The 19,675-nt window shown below is 35.8% G+C and overlaps 1 protein-coding gene and 1 long non-coding RNA gene across 4 annotated transcripts; one reads left to right on the forward strand and one right to left on the reverse strand.

The window, feature by feature from the left end:
- Positions 1-1,370: 1,370 nt before the first annotated feature.
- Kr-h1 (Kruppel-homolog 1) lies at positions 1,371-18,795 on the forward strand. 3 transcript variants are annotated; one of them, XM_023157523.2, is made up of 4 exons: positions 1,371-1,585; positions 15,147-15,477; positions 17,089-17,479; positions 17,602-18,795. In XM_023157523.2, exons 2-4 carry the CDS (start codon positions 15,170-15,172, stop codon positions 18,343-18,345), a joined length of 1,443 nt encoding a protein of 480 aa, XP_023013291.1. In that variant the 5' UTR covers positions 1,371-1,585; positions 15,147-15,169; the 3' UTR covers positions 18,346-18,795. The 3 variants fall into 3 exon arrangements, with proteins under 3 accessions (XP_023013291.1, XP_023013292.1, XP_023013290.1); XM_023157524.2 differs by lacking the exon at positions 1,371-1,585 and adding an exon at positions 5,796-5,933; XM_023157522.2 differs by lacking the exon at positions 1,371-1,585 and adding an exon at positions 11,001-11,160.
- LOC141480703 (uncharacterized) lies at positions 6,042-9,678 on the reverse strand. The gene is made up of 2 exons (XR_012464506.1): positions 9,384-9,678; positions 6,042-6,186 (listed from the first exon to the last, which is right to left on the reverse strand). It is a non-coding gene; the product is annotated as an uncharacterized lncRNA (long non-coding RNA).
- Positions 18,796-19,675: the final 880 nt, after the last annotated feature.

A 19,675-nucleotide genomic window follows, 5' to 3' on the forward strand; every position in this document is an offset into this window, starting at 1 on the left:
CTACTTGGTTTGAATATAAATACTACTCATACTTCTCTCCACTTACTGGAAATATACCTCGGAGCTAGAGAGACTCTGAATATCCCAACCAGGTGCGGCATAAGAATATCCAGTCTCCATTGAAGTAGGGCTGGCCTTATACCGTCAGGTACTGGTGACTTGAAGGGGGAAAAGCCCGATATGGCCCATCTTATCTTGTCCCTCGTCAATAACTGCACTAGCAGATTGCCAGTCGTATTGTGAGGGTGTTGTTGGCACTTCCGTCCAGTTTGTCTTTCCAAGAAAGACAGAACCTGGTAAATGAGTTTCCATAGGAATCTCAGCACTCTCTCTATTACATAGAGTTATTGGAGCGTTTGAAGGAAGAAATATCGGAAAAACGGACCCACTTCAAGAGAAATATAGTGCTGTTTCATCAATACAATGGACCGTGTCACAAATCGATGAAACCGATGGCATAATTGCATGAATGGGGCTTCGAAATGCTTCCGCATCCACCGTATTCTCTAGATCTGCCCCCCAGCAACTTTTTCTGTTCTCAGACCTCAAGAGAATACTCGTTGGAAAGTAATTCAGCGCCGATGAAGAGGTAATCGTCGAAACTAGGGGCTATTTTGAGGCTAAAGGCAAATCGTACTATGAAAATCTTTGTATCACCCTCGAAGGAAACTATATTGAATAATTAAATCAAATTTCATCAAAAAAACTTTTTTCTATGTTAGCCTATGAGCTTTTATGCCCAACTGTTACGAATATACAATTCTCTCCGAGCGATTTTAAGGGATGCAATGATTTAATCGCCCATTCAACTGCCAGTGCTGTGATAACTTTCTTGGTGGCCCTTTGGACGCTTGGCGCCCTTAAAGAGAAGAGGTTGATTGTTTATAAGTACTGTTATCTAATTTTTCCGCAAGGTCCTAAACCACTTGCGATTCAATTAACAAAATAGAGACGATCGTGTGCGGTTTGCGTTTCACGTTCCAGACACCCAAACAACAATAATTAGACGACAAAATTGGCATCGTTCACCAACCGAAATCCTGACCGATCTCAACTTGAAGAAAATTCGTTATCTGTATCCCTGTCATTCGCTTTTCCTCTCCTGGCGATAACGAAAAACCTAATTGAATGAACATTTCCAAGGATGATTAGTCGACCGATAAAAAAATCTTATCACCGCACTCAAAAGCACAATAAAGCATTGAAAATAACTTAAAAACAACGCGCCGAGATCGAAAGACCGCAGTGCTTCGCCTCCACGTGCCTCTTTACACGAGTCAAACCCAGTAGGCTATGCCCGCTGACCTGGAGGGGAGCGCGGGCGGCGTATCCGTCGATGTTCGGCTGCCGTCGAGCAGGCCGAACAAGAGGAGGTAAACATTTTAGTTTGATTTTGGCTCATGCAAAAGGTGGTCTGAAAAATAATACCCCTGGCAAAAATTTTTGCAATACCAAAAGTCGACTTACAATTCGTCAAGTCAATATCGGAACTCAATTCTGTAGTGATTGTACGTAAACTTTAATTGAATCGCTAGTTATTATGAACAGTTGAACAACATCTGTGTCCTACGACAATATAAAAGTTGTAAGTATATCTTTTGATGTGACACACTTTTTTTAAAGTTTGTTCAGAGGTAGCTGGGGCCACTTTGGGCAATACTAGGCTACTTTGTTGTATACCTAATTAATTGCATCATTAATAATTATTGTATAATTAATAGTTGCATAAATAACTGATTTCTCAACAGAAGAATGACTTTTACCAAATGTTGGACATTGTTTTTTTCTGGTGACTTTTTCTTTGAGCAATTTTTTGCACAGAGAAGATTTGAATTCACTGAAGGAAGTACTAATGATCAAATAAAACCGCGTTTCGATTTTCAAAATCTAATTCATACATATTCAGCAATCATCTGAATATTTATACATTTTCGAACAGGAACTTCAGTGTCATCTTCAACACGTAACACTTCCTAATGTTTTTTGACTTTTGAGTTTATAACCAAAACAAATTTTTGAATGTCACTTATAAGTGGATTGTTCTAAAAAAGTCGTTGATCCTTCGAAATTACTCGTATCATTCTCTAATCTTTTTTGGGTAGTATCTATTTTGACCTAAATTTGATAACTTCCAACAATTTGCTGTTATCTGAATATTTTCCTTGTCTATTGACCATATCTCTTTGAAGAATATATAGATACTTCAATTATAACTGACCAACTAGATGTACATTCTCCAACGGACCAAGCATAGGTCCCTGAGGTACACCAAGTTCAAAAAATTAAACGGATTGTGAACCATTATAAGAGCCGATAACTTGGAAGACTGTCACGTCGCTCATTACTAACTGGAAAACTAATTACAGAAACATTACCACAAAAATCTGACCAGTCAGATTGACAAATTATTGAAACTTATATACTATTTCAGTTTACTTTAATGTTTTCACTCTAAACGGCTTACAAAACCGCGATACATACGTCTACATAGCATTATGAGAGATTTAAAAAACTGTATCTTATAGAAACTATGTGATTAAGTTTGTATTCGAAATTTCATCAATTATCGGCCAGTTCCATACAATTTGACAAATCATGAATCTAAATAAACGAATGGAATAGTAAGAAACTCAAAATGTCGTATAGAAAAAAGATGATAAACGCATAGAATATAAAGATTTTTCCTCCAATCTCCAAAGACTAACTATGCAGACTTCCCTCTCTGTTAAAATCGTTGTCCTGGTTATTTCAGTCCTTGATGGATTAATATCCTCCGAATGTGTGAAGTTAAGCCATACTACGGCAGAAACCTTGGTCAGACAAATGCAGAAGAATATCGTTTCAAGGATCTATAAAAACTATCGAAAATCAAAGGGAAATGGATGTCACAAGTGAAAAAAATTGAGTCAACTATTTCAACATAGAAAGAGAAGAGTAGGAGGTCATACAAAAATGATGATGTAAGACCTGTGAATATTCGATAGATGGAAAATAAAACGAACAAATAGGTATGGATTGTACCCAAGGAAATAATAAAGTACCGATAAACTGGTAGAAGAGTTGTTCGTCACATTCATACATTTGAAGAGCACTAATGACTCGGTGGAAATAAATTATATTTGAACAAAAGGAAAATACTGTTGTACTAAGAAAATTGATAGAAGTCTTATGTAAAAGATTGACAGCAAAGGTGAGAAGAAAAAAGGTGAAAAAGAGATGTCCACTGCTGTTCATAATAATAATGTACAGAACAATAAAAATACGATTAAAAGATAGTGAATCTTGGAATCGATATAGCGAGTGGTTTTAATTTATGCAGGTGTTATAGTTATAGGTGTTATCGAACCTGTGATTAAAGGAGCCAGGGAAATTAATAAAAATAAATAAAAAATGGAATGGAAATGAAACTTATGACGAAATGAAACTTTTGAATGAAACTATTGAAGAAGAAATCCAATTTGGCTTTCACTCCCCAGAAATAAAAAAAAAATTGAAAATAAATCATCCATGAAGGGCAAATTATTAAATTTGACCAGAAACGTTACAACATTTGCATCAAATTTTCTTCAAAAATGGAAGTGAGTGCTCAAAAAACATTTGAAATGTTGACAGTGGCATACGGTGATTGTACCATGAAAATGTTTATAAGTGGTTCAAGCTTTTCATAGGTCGAGAGATTTGAAAGCGGAGTTGATTCCAAAATTTCTGAATTTCGACCAAAAAAACCGCCGCACGAGCATTGCCCAGGAGTCGTTAAATGACGTCAATGGCGATCCGGATTTGCTTAAAAGGGTTGTAACTGGTGACGAATATTGGGTATATGGTTATGACATGGAAACCAAAGTCAAATCGTCCCAATGGTAGAGCCCAGGAGAAACAAGACCATAAAAAGCACGCCAAGTTCGATCAAATATTGAGGCTTTGCTCACTGTTTTCTTCGATTACCGTGACGTAGTGCATCAAGAGTTCTTGTCACTTGGTCAATAAGTTATGCGCCGCTTGCGAGAAGCAATACAAGAAACGTCCGATATTGTGAGTTTTGTATCTCGATAAATGCACCTCCTTACTCGTCATTGCTTGTTGTTAGTTAGGGAAGCCACAGATTATGCTGTAGACGACCCCTCCCGATATAGAAGGCCCCGACACTCTGTCGAATGAGGCCCTCATGTCCCCCGTTAAAGGATGAATAACTTTTTCATCCATCCCACCCCAGCCAGGTAGGGGTATCCCGTGAAGGGCGGCACTGATGTCTAAGGACTTCATGCCGTCATCCATCAGTCATGTACCCATTGGTCCATCTCAAGGCCAATGATCAGCCGAAAGGGTAGGGGAGCTGGTCTCCAAATCCTGAATGAAATGAAGATGTTCGTCAGCTCATTGCTTGTTCGTAATTTTTTAGACAAAAACAACATCGCATTCGTGCCTCAGCCACCGTATTCACCAGATTTGGTCCTCTACAACTTTTTCTTGTTCCCAAGATTGAAAAGACCCATAAAAGGACGGCGTTTCGCAACGATTCAGGAGATAAAAACCAAATTGCTGAGCGCTCAAGGACATACTAAAAAGTGCATATCAGACCTTCTTTAAGGATTGGAAAAATCGCCGGCACAAGTCTATTATGTCTGAGGGTAACTACTTTGGAAAAGACAAAATAGAAATCGACGAATGAAGAAATATGTTTTTAGAAAAATGAAAATTCACATTATTTTTTCAACCGTCCTCGTATGTGAGCAATGCTTCACAAAGTATTGAAATTAGCAGAGGCATGTTCAACTGTCCAGTTTGAAATCTTGTTTCCGAAAAGATGCTTTTGCTTTTCCATTAATGTAATTGTGTTTAGCCATATTACCATCGAATTGGACATTATTATTCGATGATACGGACAACGTCGTGTCCCCTGGCGATGGTATGTATGATTCTGGTACATTCACCTTCTCATCATGTACCGGAAACTCGATAAGTACAAACATCTTCCCTTTGTTGCTACGATAACTGATAAATCTCGTTCTGCATAAATAATATTGAAAATTCCAACCAGGGCTTACATTTATCACTTATTGTTTATTTTTCACGATTCAGTATCATTGGACAATGAATTCGACCAATCACAGGGGAGTGGCCGACATATGCAGCCACAAAAATGTCAATCGGACACCCCTTTATAGTTTACAATAACCTTGGCTTTGACATAATTTTTTGTACTGGCATTTCTTGCTAAAAAACTGTCAAACGTTTATTGTGTCATTGACAGTTGTATTGGTTATGTGCTTCTGTAATGGAACAATACTGGAACCTAGTTATTATTTAATTGTCTACTTCACTTTCGTTACTAAGATGATGTCGCATCGAAACAAAAGCATATTTCAATTGAATAGAGACTGAATGCTCACAAATCGCTCACTTGCCAGTGCTTCCATTTCTACCCCGCGGCAAAAATGCCCAAAAATATGATCGTTTCACCCCCATTGGCGTCACTGGTCATAATAAACCTCGAAATTTCCATCCATGCTTCTCCACAGTCGTCGCAACCAAAACACCACCGCCCATCATCTCGAAACCGGCATATTCATGACGAACGCAATCCATTTACCATCAACAACAATAATTATCTTGAGAGCCGCTGCAAATAAAATGGCACAGTTACGGGCGGTGGGCGAGGGAGGTGCGCGGCGGCGGGGTGCCGATTCGCCGCGACCTACGTCTTTGCGAGTTGTCGAGGTCGGTGATCGGCGTAAAAAAGCCGAGCGGAACTCCACGTGGAGGCGAATGACTAGGGACGGCCGCTCGTGTACGCTCAATGGCGGCGGGCTATCGGGCCGAGGTCGGCACTTCGAAATCACGCAGTGCTTCGCCTCGATGCACCTTCTCCTCGTGTAGCTTGTTTTCGAGTTGGTACTGGCGATAGCGACGTTGCCACGCGTTAGGCAATCGAGGTAGGTTTGGGGAAAAGCTTTGTGGTTCGGAGTATTAATGTGAATTGGAAAGAATTTCAACGGTTTTTATTTCTGTAAGCTGCGAACGCTTTTTTTGGTTTTGGCCAATAAAATACAAGTTTTTGATTTTTCTTCATTTGGAGATTTGGGTAGCTCCAGAAATGCCTATCAGTTTTTTAAATCTCTTCTATCCATAAGTATACACTGAACTCTTCTTTTCTTACTGTTATTTGGGCATATAACCTTCCACAATCTGAAAAATAAACAAAGCTAAATCAATAGAGAATCTGCCGAACTTGTATATGTGTATAAGCTCTTAACAAGATTTTATTTACTCCAATGTTTAATTGCATCTTTCCAGTTATTTTGTTAAATCAAATCACTCAGATATCAAACAAATACAGAAATCAATAATTTTGTTACTTTTTTCAACAATTCAGCATCAATTGACATTTGAATTTATCAAAGATATTGACTCATTAAAAAGAATCATTTGGTACTAACCGTATATTCATATCACAGAGCTATGTAAGACTATTGATCTTCAATTGATTTAATTAGTTGTCAGTTGTCAAATCACTTCCATTCGTCATTTGTGAAAATTTCAAACGAATGAAAAGTTATTTTTGAAGAGACATTTTTATGGACACCAAGATACAATATGGAAAATAAATAAATGTTGGTGAATCAACAGATAATCTGCTTGAGTGTACTAAAGGTCATCCCTAAAAATTATTGCGTTACATAAATGTATGAAAAAAAAATCCAATTGGTCATTAATTTATATTTTTCTTTTATCTTGTGTCAAAAGGAAAGTAGAAATTTTCAATCGAGTTTTTTTGAAAAAAGGTAGGATTTGAAACCGAAACACTTGGTTTTTCCAGTTTGCTCTTTATTGCCTAATAATTTAGCTGTGTTAATTAGGATATAAAAAAGGTTATTTTGCAATACATATTGCTTATACATTGTAGGTTTACCTCTTAAACTTGTTAATGTATTTGATTCCAATTCCCCTTCAGATATTACTATTTCAAATTTTATTTTTTGATCTTAACATTTTCAGGTATATTAAATTTTTATTTACAAAACATTTAATTTAGTTTTACATTTTATTACTCATAACGTAGAAAGTTTTGACAGGGTACATATATGATATTCTCGCATATTCATCTGCTATCTGCCTTTCTACGCTACTTTTATTAATTTTTTTGGAATACCTCGTCTCAATACCTTCACCTTGTATTTTTATGATGTTGTCCTTGCATAAGTTTAGTATCCATTTCACTTTTTATTGTTTTTCGTTCTTTCATGTATTTGTGTATTTTTTTATTAGTTATTTCAAATCTTTGCACCGAGATATTCAGTTGGCAAAATTAGGGCTTCCACTAAATATTGTTTCATAATATGTAGATTATTATGAGTATGGGTCTTGATGAGAAATCTAAGGAGCTTCAATTATATATTTCATATAAATGATACCTTCATTTTGTTGAAAAAAACTAAAAGCAATTAGACCTTTAATAGCGAACAGCTCACCAAATAATAATGCCTTCAGAATACCAGAGTATCAAAAGTAGAAAATCTCATAAACTCAAACTGCCATTGTTCTGCGGACAGTTTTATGATTTCATTGAGATTAATAAGACGAATTCATCTTTCAATATTTATGTTGTTTCTCCTTTAAAAGTGTTACATCCGGCAACAGCGCCCACAGCACAGATAATAAACGTATAAAAATAGCCATAAGTAATTTGGTCGTAAACAATCAAAACAACTGAATGCGCTGCAATAAAACAAGTCGTATAGATCAGCCAGTATTACCACTTATTGGGCTTTTCAGGTGGTTAAGTAATTAATGCTTCATGACCTCACCTTACTTTGTGCGCATAATTACGCAACGGTGCATCTCTGTCGCTAGGCTAGACCGCACTGCAGACCAAATAGAGGTATTTCTGATTTCGCAAAAGTAGGCCATGTCTTTGCTTGTCTACCAACTCCTCTGGCCTACCAAGTCAACTACGAACGAATTAGGTACCCTTTCATCAATGGTTTTCGCGTGCAGTAATCGTTACTGAAGAGAGGTGCAGAATATTTAAAAGAGAAATGTTTGTACTTTTTTGGTCAAAGGTATGCGGCATCGATGAAATGTTCTATCAATTTAGACCAGTTTTCTCTTCATTCTGTTTGAAAATGGTGTTGAATCAGACTTCGTTACCATCGTTTTTACTGGCGTAGATCGAACAGTATTAAAACAAAAGAAATACGTTCTCTTTTCTGACGGACAGAACCAACTTGATTGATGAAGACTTACGTGTACGTGAGTTTTCCGATTTGTGATGTATTGATTGACTTGTTGAAAATAAAATTTGAGTTGAATTTTGATAACTTCATTTATTAAATGTAGTTTTTTATAGTATTTGAAGGTTACCAAATTTAAAGTTTCTGAATGTGTTAACGATGTTCATTAATGTGTCATTAAAAAACCAAATTGTTTCAATGATCTTCTGTACATTGAGATACTTCTGAACACATTAGGTACTGCAAAAGGTTAATTTAGAATAAATTTATTTCTTTTTCAAACGAGCCAGCGAAACATACATTTTTGAATTGATTGTTGAAGGAGACTATAAAAGTATCAAGAATAAAGAAAAAAAAATTACCCGAAAGAGACTTTGGCTGCTGTAAACACCAATAATGTTAACAATGAATGCCATAAGTATATAAACTATTTATAGACAATTCAAATTAACTGGGAGAAGCAAATTTTTGAAAAAGATATTGAAAATAAAAACAACAGATCAATAAAGAATAAAACAGAACAAACCAGGTAAGATCTTTTTTTATTTGGTATCGTAAAATTCTGTCGAAGTTGAAATGAAATTATTTTTATTATGTATTACGTATTTGTTTTAAATGTACGAACGTATGCTTCAGCGTTTTGTCATCTTCAGGTTATATCAATAAAAAATATCTATTCTAGCGACGTAATGCTATCAGTCAATTCGTGAATGAATCAAATATACAATGAAAATACTTTTATTTTAATATTGCCCGAATTTGCCAAGGAACCAAATCCAAATAAACAATAAACGGATGGAAAAATAAAGCATTTAAACAGGTACCATCGAAAATTATTATGGGAAATAGCAATAGATTAATACAAGGGTAAAAGAGAACTAGAAAAAATGAAAATAGCGGGTTATCTTATCACTTCTCAATGTAAATAATGTTGCCATTGAATTCAGAAAACTAGACAAATCGTCTATGAAAGTTGGGCATGAGAAAAATCAGCAATGAGATCATTGAATCTAGTATAAATTGAAAAAAATTAACGCTTTCTATATAAAATTCATTAAAAAAAAAGTTGAAACAGAATAATCCAAGAAAAACAATTTTTGCAACACAGCAGTTTCTTCATTTAGTATAATTATATTTCCGAAGTCAAATTACCTGATAAACATCCACAACAATAGTTTTCCTGATATTATCTATTTATTCTGTCACGAATATACAAATTTCGTTTGCGGTAGGGTTTCGAATCTTCAAATTATTATTCTACTCTGAAGTGTTGATAAAAACGACATTAACGAAATTCCAGATAATTTTTTATCTCACTGAGGTTCAACGACCTAAGCACGCTGATATACCACCTATCTTTTTTTTCTAGACAGCACACATGTTTCCGAGTAATCTCAAATATTTGAAAAAGTAGCTCTCAAAGTATCCTCAAAGATGGCCATGCCGAATGAAAACGAAACCCAAATTCTCTAATACAAACTACAAAAGTGATATCCAGTGTTGCCAACTCAATGAAGTATTTTGCGCGAGGTTGATGTAGAAAATCGTATTGAAGAACGCGAAATAAATTCTTGAATAATCGACGCAAATTTTGTAGGTACTGGAAATTACGAGATGCAGTTTAATGAAGAAATTAACAAAAATTAACAGTTGGATCAATAAGTTGCTAATTGCAGATTTATTGGCCTTGTTCTACAGGTGTTTGGACCTGGCGTTTCGTCTGCAGCTGCGGCTGGCTTTATCAAAGGTGATGCGGCAACACCTGCCGCAGTTGCAGACGAAACATCAGGCTCAAAAACCCGGAAACATCAAATGATCTATTTTGTTTTATCTTCCATGTTTATGAGTTTTCTACTAAGATGTTGGTCAATTTTTCGAAAAATATATAATTTAGATAGAATGGTATACGGAACATAAAAGAGCACAAAAACCACTCATTATAAGAGGAAATTTGAGAATAACCGATAAAGGCGAATGTATGCAAACTCGAGGCAAGTAACTAGTTTGAATTATTAATTAGCAAGGAACGAGTAGCAAAAACGACGGCATTTATGCATTTCCAAGTGAAATGTAACTATAAAGTAGTATACAAGAAAATCTGTAATATGGATTATTATACGTGTATTTTTTTTCAATCAACACTCGAGGAATTTGTGGAATTTGAGATAATCGAAAAGGAGAAATAGCTGGAAATCACTGAAATATTACAAACAAATGATAATGTTTTGAAATTTGAAAAGTATTATGTTAGGTTAGGTTATCCCTCATATTTTCTGTATGTGTTCATATAGTGATCATTTGTCAAAGATCAAATTAATAAATAGTTGAACATTGGATAACTCATACTTGTTACTTGATAATTTTTAATTTTTCTGCATAAAAGTGTCCACTGGAGAATGTGACGTTCAACTTATAATTGACGATTGTTACTTCCTAATTACTATTTGCTAATCGACCGTGCATAAATTTACCTCAACCTTTAGAGGATATAACAAGTATTGAACATTGTTTAGCAATAATAAACAGTGAAATTGTTGATTTAAAATCAAAACGCGAAGATACTGAAAAAACGTAGATTTTGCGTATTTTACGTTTTGTTGGCAACACTGATGACATCTCAACTCGCATTGCGAGCAATGACTTTTGGTGGTTCCTCCTCGCGGGGTCAAAAAACCTCCGAAAACCCCCTCCTACGACATGCACACGCACTGGGCGGAGCTTGCAGAGCTTACGCACTCTAGATTGTCATCTTTTGTTGCATTTACGTAACGTACGCACTTCGCTCAGTGCCTTTTTGTCCTTCGATCGAGTAGGCTGCGCGCGCGAGACATGGCTCAGAAGAGCGACAGTGAAAAATTGACCGATGCTCAGGAGAGCTTTATCAAAAAGTTACTGATCAGATGCAAGGCTGAGGCCGAAACTGAGAATGGTATGTGGCAACACGATTTTCCTTGTTTTTTTTTATATTAAATTCAGTATGAAGGACTCCTAATCAATACCGGTTATTGATTTTTCAAACATATATATTTTTTATAATTTTTGTATGTTTTTGTTATTTTTTTGAATAAGTATGATAGAAATTGTTCACTTTTTGTTGAAATTGTTTCTCTTTTTTTTGAAATTTTAACATTATAACATCATATATTTTAATTAAAATTTTTACAAACAATTATAATGGCTTATAGGCCTACCAAAAATAAAATGTTTACACTGGAAAATTTAAAAATTCAATGAGAATATATATTGAAATATAAAATATTTTTATAGAAGAATTTAAATTTTTTTGATACATTATTATTACAATACAGAGAGGTAGATGGAAGATTTAAAATTTGAAAGTCTTGATTATTGGATGAGTAAAAATCGACACAATTCTAGTATATAATAGTAATAATAATGTATCTTTAATATTCAGAAATTAACTGTTAATGAAAATATTATGACTGATAAATTATTACTTCATTGTATACTGTTTTTTTTTTTCAATTTTCCATTAGAATATTTTTTGAAAATAATAAATGAACATTTATTCACCATATAACATTAACATACACGTAATTGAATCCAATTGAAATATTGGTATATGTATAAATAGAAAATAATAGAAAGAATATGAATTACGGTGTGAGTTGTTGAAAAGTTTTGAGAAAATCCGGATCCTCTGTTATTTACTTTTTATTGTTGGTACATCTGTATCAAATTTAATTAATCGTGAAATTAAAAAAAATACCAGTTGTTCTTGTTTTCTAACAAAGTACCTTTCTCATCAGAAAATGAAATCTCAAGTGTTAACTTCCCTCTATGTTCTTTGAAGCTCATATTTTGAATACTAGATGTTAGTGAGAACTTTCTTGTTTTTGTATTTTTCTTTTAATATTCAGTAATATATCAAAGAAGGAAAATTGAATATTATCGTAGAAAATTGTCAACCGGAAGAAAAATCTCATATCAAATAATAACATTCCTACGAACGTAGAGTTGCAGATAAATTATTTTTTCTTAATCATTTTACATATTTTATCGAATGATTTAATTAGTTCATTAATAGGATTTTTTCTTTTTTTTTTCTTTGCAAATTTTTTTCTATAACTAAATCAAACGAGATGATAATATGAAATTAAACGGACAAAAGAGTTTTCACCAAAAATTAATCTCTCCCGTAACACTTGACTATTTTCATACAATAATATATTGTTTATTTGCCACTGAAGTTTTTCTGGAAGTTTCAAGGACTCTTATTTTTGGGACATATTTATATTCATGATATATTTATTACAACCCTACAAAATTCGAGAATAATCGCCAATTGCTCATTAAAATAGTATCTGTGTGAGAAATGTTGTTATTCAAATTGACAGTTCTAGCCAACTAATATTAACATATGCTTCCTTGAATACCGACACAACAACGGAAATGTTTTCCTTAGATAAGCCTCCCTCGGAAAAACAACTACACCGCGTATTTCGAAACTCTGTTCTGTATCTAACATTTCCCAATCAGAACTTTTCCGCAAGGTACTGAATTAGTCATATTCCAATACCGCGTAAATGTTCATCACAACAAATCGCACCTAACGACGTCTGGTTTTCAAATGTTCTAGTTCTGAAATTGTGTAATCCGGAAAATAAAAATGGACCAGTTCAACGGTTTGACAAGAATTTGGTATGTAGTTTATTTAAGAAAATTGTGGAATAGGAAGTTGTGATTCTAAACATTCGGTGCCTATTCTTGGAAAAATACTATATTGAGTCCTCAACTAGTGACAGTTTTAATGTAATTAATGTCATGATATACCTTTAGAAAGTCTATTGTTTCAAGCAGGCCCAACATAGTAATTGAAATAGTTTCTTTGAGAATTCTTACTCTCTTGATATGGCATCAAAATGACGTGTTTCATTTCTCCGGCCGTATTAATCATTAAAATGATTTTTTTATGATGTCAATTCCCATAGGGAAAAATACTAGAAATATTCGATCAAAAATTGAGGCCCCCCTTTAGTTTTGATCATGGGTATTACTAATTGCCATCATCCGCTCAGCGAAAATTTTGAAATAAAACAAATTCCCCACAAAAAAGTCGTAATGCTGTTGGCCTGACAAACTTCTTTGAATCTCTGATAATTGGAAGTTTTCTTATTGGAAATTCCTATGAATGTAGATTGTAAGTCATATAAATTCAAAATTTAACTGAATTGAAATTTTTAATGAAGAAAGTTTAGTTGGGTAACAGGATTATGTTCTTCTTAAAACCAATTGTTTTCTTGTAGACATTTCGAATTTAATTAAGTTCTTCTTCGGGGTTCTAAAAGTAGTTTCTTCGTGTTGATAATATTATGTACTATTTAAAAAACATCAGACATATTAGATATATATTTGAAAAAATAAAAACATTGCAACAGACAAAGTTCCGAGACAACACCAACACAAAACGACATGTAGTTTTGTGTTGGTGTTGTGAAAATCTGCATTGTAATTTACCTAAATCATAGGTAACAGGGGTCCCGATACTGATCTTTGAGGCACACCAGGTTAGGTTAGGTCAAAAGTGAGTAGGTCTATTCGATCCTCCGCCGCAACCCGCAAGGGTTTATTATGGCTCACACCTATTCACACCCGACCAAATAAACCCAGCTTCTTAACGAAGCCGATTAGTTTATATGGTGAGTGATCTTTCAGGTCAGATAGTGAAAGTGTGGCTTTCCAAACTCTAAAAACCTGATTCAGTCCACAGCGGAGCAGGCACAAAGTTTCATCATTTTCCAAACAGAGGCGACACACACTGTCTTCCGACAGTCACAGTCTCTGCATATGATGATTCAGAAGACAGTGACCTGTGAGGAGGCCTGTTAGACATCGTAGTTCATCCCTACTGTAGTCCAACAACTGTTTGGTATCAAGCTTCAAAGGGTGAATAAACGTCTTGTAGTGAACCAATCCTGTAAGAGTCTGCCAGAAGTCCATAAATCTTCTTGCCATCTAGGTATTCAATGTTTGTTTGGCAAAACCTGAATCCATGCCGATGACAGGTTCTGGTTCAATGAAGCTGCTTTCAGCACCCTCCATTGCAAGCGAGTCCGCAGCCTCATTGCCTTCCAGGCCAGTATGACCATTAATCCAGACCAGAGACAATATGTTAAGTCGTCCTATCGAGTCGTTTTTGGCAATTTGCTACCAATGTAGACGTTGCTTGGTAGGAGCCAAGAGCATCCAACTCCGCTTGACTTTCCTAAAAAATGTTAATTGACTTGTGTATGAGGTTGGATTCTACCAATCTCTCCGCACATCACTCAATAGCATAGATTTCCGCTTAAAATACAGTCGGCTGATATTTCTGTCCCGGGTCTGTACCAGAAAACGCCTGCACCAGAGCCTGAAGGTGTTTTTGATCCACCTGTGAACCAACAACTATCTGCTCTCAACATTTCCTTCTCCCGAAGGATCCATTCCTCTCTATCGGGAACCGTACTGTATAAGGCAGTTCGTAGTTGACAGTTGGAGAAGGTAGATCTAGATTTCTAGAAAGATCTCCATGGTCGCTGACGGTGTGGTGTTAATGTCACCACAGATGGCCAGGAGAAGCCTGTCTCTTTAAGCTAGAGAAGCTTCGCCTGAGCCGTTTTCTGTAAAGCCTTCAGCCACCAGGCAATTGCTCCATAAGTGATCATTGGTCTGACAATCATCACAGAAATCCAATGGATTTATTTGGGGCTTAAACCCCAAGTTTTACCACGAATCCATAGGCACACCAGACTCGTACATTGAAATTTCATAAGAAACGTCGAGTTTTTGACAATTCGTCGTGGTTGGGGAGTTAAGAACCCGGTTTTTCAGCCTCTACTAATTTACTTTTCACAATGTTATTGCATGCCAATCTGGAAACGGCCGCAGTGTAATAATATCCTTTCTTTTTTGCAGAAGAAGTTTGGGCCCTTCCTGAAATGGTCGGCTTCTACAGCGAGGCTACTTTACCGACCGCACAAGTTCGTACCTCATCAAGCGAAGATCTAGTGAAGAAACTCGTCTGCAGTCCGGATTTTAGCATAACCAAACAATCCGATTCGGAAACTTATCAGTGCCAAATCTGCAACAAGATGTACACCTCCAAAGCTGCATTCGCCACCCATGCTCGCACTCACGCTAAGGAAACTGAGGATCCTTACAGGTGCAACATTTGTTCCAAGACTTTCGCTGTGCCGGCTAGACTGACGAGGCATTACCGGACCCATACAGGAGAGAAACCATTCAGGTGAGAATGGAATATAACAAAACAAAAAAAAAAACACTTTTTCCACACCAGACCTAGAAAACTTTCTCTCGCCGCGCGTTTCGCTAAACAAGTTAGCATCATCACGAGTTAGTATCCTCAATATGCTATAGTATGCTAACTTGGTTAGCGAAACACGCATCAAGATACAGTATTTTGGTTCTGGTGCGGCTCCAACTCTACCTGCCAAATACGGTTTGAGGAAACCTTTACTTTAACACAGTCAGTGATAGGTAATATGTGTAAAAGAACATACAATTGGGATATAATAAAGAAATGTTAGGTATAAGTGTTGTAAAACCACTGTTGCTTAAAAGGAACATAAAAACTTAAGCCATTAAAAAATTAGGTTGTAATACGCACACTACATGTTTTAAGTTAAACTTGAACAAAAAGCTGCAGACACACAGGGCGCTTCTTCCTTGCGCAGGCGGGACTGGGGGCCTGGCGGAAACCTCGTGACAATAGAGGGAGATTCTCTATCTTCACGTGTGTGCGCAATACGTCTTTTTTATCGCCCATATAACCTACAATAAAGAACTTCATTCCAACAAGGATTTTTCAGTACCAATCTTTTCTCATTGACAGTCATCTACGAGATGAGTCTTGAATGAAAGCAGAATCAATAATTACAATGGCGCTTTTTTTCAAGAACATGGTCCCTGTAACAAGACTACGTACCGCCTCGTAATCCATATCTAAATCCGATTGAACTAATGCGGATCATGTTGAAAGTAATGTTCTTCAATGAAATGTTATCTGTGAGTTAGAAAAAACGAAAGAAATACACTGAATGCAAGAAAATATTCTTAGTTTCAAAGGCAAATATCTAGATAAAGAGATACCTTCATATAGTGGTACAAAAAAGTCAAAGTGGATGAAATATTATTTCAACCACTTTGACTTTTTTCATAAATTATTTCCTCAATATACATATTATAAATTTCAGATTATTATATGAAAAACTTTCATTATTTATTCAAAATAAATTGATAGTCTAACATTTTCTCTAATGAGAAAATGTAGTTGTCATATCATATATGATTTCTATGTAATTCAAATCTAGAAAACAATTATCTTTATGGGCGAAATAAAAAAATAAAACATATTATGTGTTGTGCACGACTTTGGTTTGATTATATTGCCTATCCTATTAGAAAACGATTCTGCTGGCTTCCTTTTTTTCTCTAGATTTCGTAATTATGTACCTTAGAAATTATTGAAAAGTGAATTAATCTCTGGTATTTCATTTTAGTTTACTCCAAATAACTCTGAATTTCCGAAGATAATTTGGCCAAACTCTGTAATTGTTTAAGGGGTTCAGAGGTTTGTAGGCAATAGTCTTAAAAGTAGTGGTTTTAAACATAGAATTTAAACAAAAAATATGCGTATTGATATAACCCTGCAAAATGTTAACTTTCTGATTTTCATTAACCATTAATGCGATTAATGGCGTCTGTACACAGCAAAGGCGTCGCATGGATACTTTGCTCAAAGCGCATTGAAGTATGCCAGTATATTTAATTATCAAATTCTACTCAGCATACTCAGTTTTTAAATCACACCATAAAATCGAAATTTCATTTTTTTCAGATGCGAGTTCTGCAACAAGAGCTTCAGCGTCAAAGAGAACCTCAGTGTGCACAGAAGAATCCATACTAAAGAAAGACCATACAAGTGTGAGGTTTGTTCTAGAGCTTTTGAACACTCCGGAAAGCTGCACCGTCACAATCGTATCCACACTGGCGAAAGGCCCCACAAGTGCTCCGTTTGCCTTAAGACTTTCATCCAGTCCGGGCAGCTGGTCATCCATATGAGGACCCACACAGGTGAAAAACCTTACGTATGCACTGTGTGTCAAAAGGGTTTCACCTGCAGCAAGCAACTCAAAGTGCATACTCGAACACATACTGGGGAAAAACCCTATTCTTGCGAGATTTGCGGGAAGTCATTTGGATATAACCATGTGCTGAAACTTCACCAGGTAATTTTTGTTTTAAATTGCACGTTCACGGATATCTCTGGGATTTTAAGTTTCCGTTATCTTCAACAACTAAAACTGCCGTCGCATCAGAAAAATTAAACAGTATCATAATTTTGTTTCAGGTGGCACATTTTGGAGAAAAAGTCTACAAATGCACCATCTGCAATGACACCTTCAACTCGAAGAAGATCTTAGAGACTCACATCAAGTGCCATTCCGAAAGCAACCCTCCCCAGCCTCCCACGCCACCGGCATCATCGACCTCCGAGTCATCTTGTTCGAGCGCAAGCGACTTGGACAACCTAAAAGACTCTCCGAGACCAATGTTCCAGGAACCTGCACCCGTCAGCTATGATTCCGACATCCGTTACATCGTGTACACCAGTTCCACAAGAGACAGGATGTCTCCAACATACCACATAAACAACTACACAGTGCCCTCTAGTGGCGTTGAGCTGCTGGCAGCTGCGGCAACTGCCACAGAGAGGGACGACATCTATAGAAACACGCAGGATGTGATCAACCTGATCAAGAACAACAGACACCCTGCTTATTTTACTTCGCCAGCTGTGCAATACACTACACCCCTCACTGCTGGCGATGGTCTCAGAAGACGGGTCGAGGCTGTGTTGGCGGTAGAAGCAAACCAGTCCACAGAGGAGGCGACTGTTACGCCTCCCAATTCTAGCCCTGTATCGCCCGCCTCTTCCCTGTCTCCACCGGTTTCTCCGGTTCCCGAGCCCGATCCAGAGCTCAGCCTCCCTCCTCGAAAGCGGTCGAGGATGATCCTCAAGTCGATGGAGAGCACCCTGGACTTGTCACCTGTCAGATACAGCTCAGTTATCCATTACGCCAGAGCGTCGTAACTTGATCGAGCAAACCAAATATTTATTAGTACTATTTTATCAAGCTTCATATTTTGGTTCAGTGAATGGCTGCAATGACTTTTTTTTCTGTGATAAGACTGTTTGAAATCAACGTTTTACCTCATGGCAGTGCCTAGGCCTTCGCAATACGCTGTTCGTCTTATGTTGGCAATCATCTCATAGATTTTCTATCGATAGCTCGTATTTAGTATATATATTTCATCCAAAGCGGAAAGTACTAGTGTGAAGTGTAGTTGTGTTTTTCTATTGTTTTTATATGTTGATCTTTATGATGTAAAACTCGTATGTATAACTTGTATGCTAATTCTAAGTCTGAGCTGTTGATTTCATTCGAAATCAGTGGAACCCATAAATTATTGTATATTGTATTTGTATCATCAGTGTTATTGTTAATGAATTACACAAGTAAATAAATGATATTTGAAGATGTTTTTAAGTTTTTCTTCACTAATACATAATTCCAAATCCCTACAAAAGCAGTTCTTCAAGAAAGAGTAAAACTTAGTTCTTCAGTATAGAAAAAGATCGAATTTACACTGTCTTGATAATCTAATACTGCCAGAAAAGTTGAATCTACACCTCTTTTGTGAGTGGGTTGAAGGATAAAAAAATTTCGAAAGGGGTGAATTCAGTATTCTTGACTTTGATAGAAACATGAAAAAATATGTAAATCATGAATTTTGATCGAAATATTTCGATGAAAAGGCCTTGTTCCGCGAAATATTTTTGAAATATTGCAAGAGTTATAAACTTTCCCTATACAAGGATGCATACCATCAATATCCAGTAAAATTTATATCAGTTTTCCAACATGTTATTCCAATTATGAACACTTGCATTCTCATATGAATAAGAAACAAATATCTTACTATTCAAATTCGCTAAAATGCAAGCGATGTTAATGCAAAAGAATAGATAACAATAAATATGACCCGGCGTTTTTCAGGTTGCATAAATTCCTAACCAAGAAATTGACTAGAGATTCTGTCTAGGATTCCGAAAGACGGAATAATTATATTTTTATTCCATTTACATCAAATACATGATATTGGAAAAGTCTCTTAAAGGAGAATTCAAAAATTATATAGATATACATAAAATCTTTGAGTTTTTATATGCTGAAACATTAAAACAGCATAAGTAACTAACTAGGTATTATATGCAGAATGAAATTTATTCCAGATCAAAATATTCGTTTTTACTATAGAAACAATTTCGTATGAGGTATTTCGAAAATGAACTAGCGGTTCAACTTTAGTACACCTCAAACTTTCCTGTTCAAGAACTCTTTCATTTGAAGATCTGCGTT

This window comes from Leptinotarsa decemlineata, unplaced genomic scaffold (assembly GCF_025532065.1).
Source record: "Leptinotarsa decemlineata unplaced genomic scaffold, Ldec_3_MD MMD2_tig00000008_RagTag_RagTag, whole genome shotgun sequence".
Classification (NCBI taxonomy): Eukaryota; Metazoa; Arthropoda; class Insecta; order Coleoptera; family Chrysomelidae; genus Leptinotarsa; species Leptinotarsa decemlineata.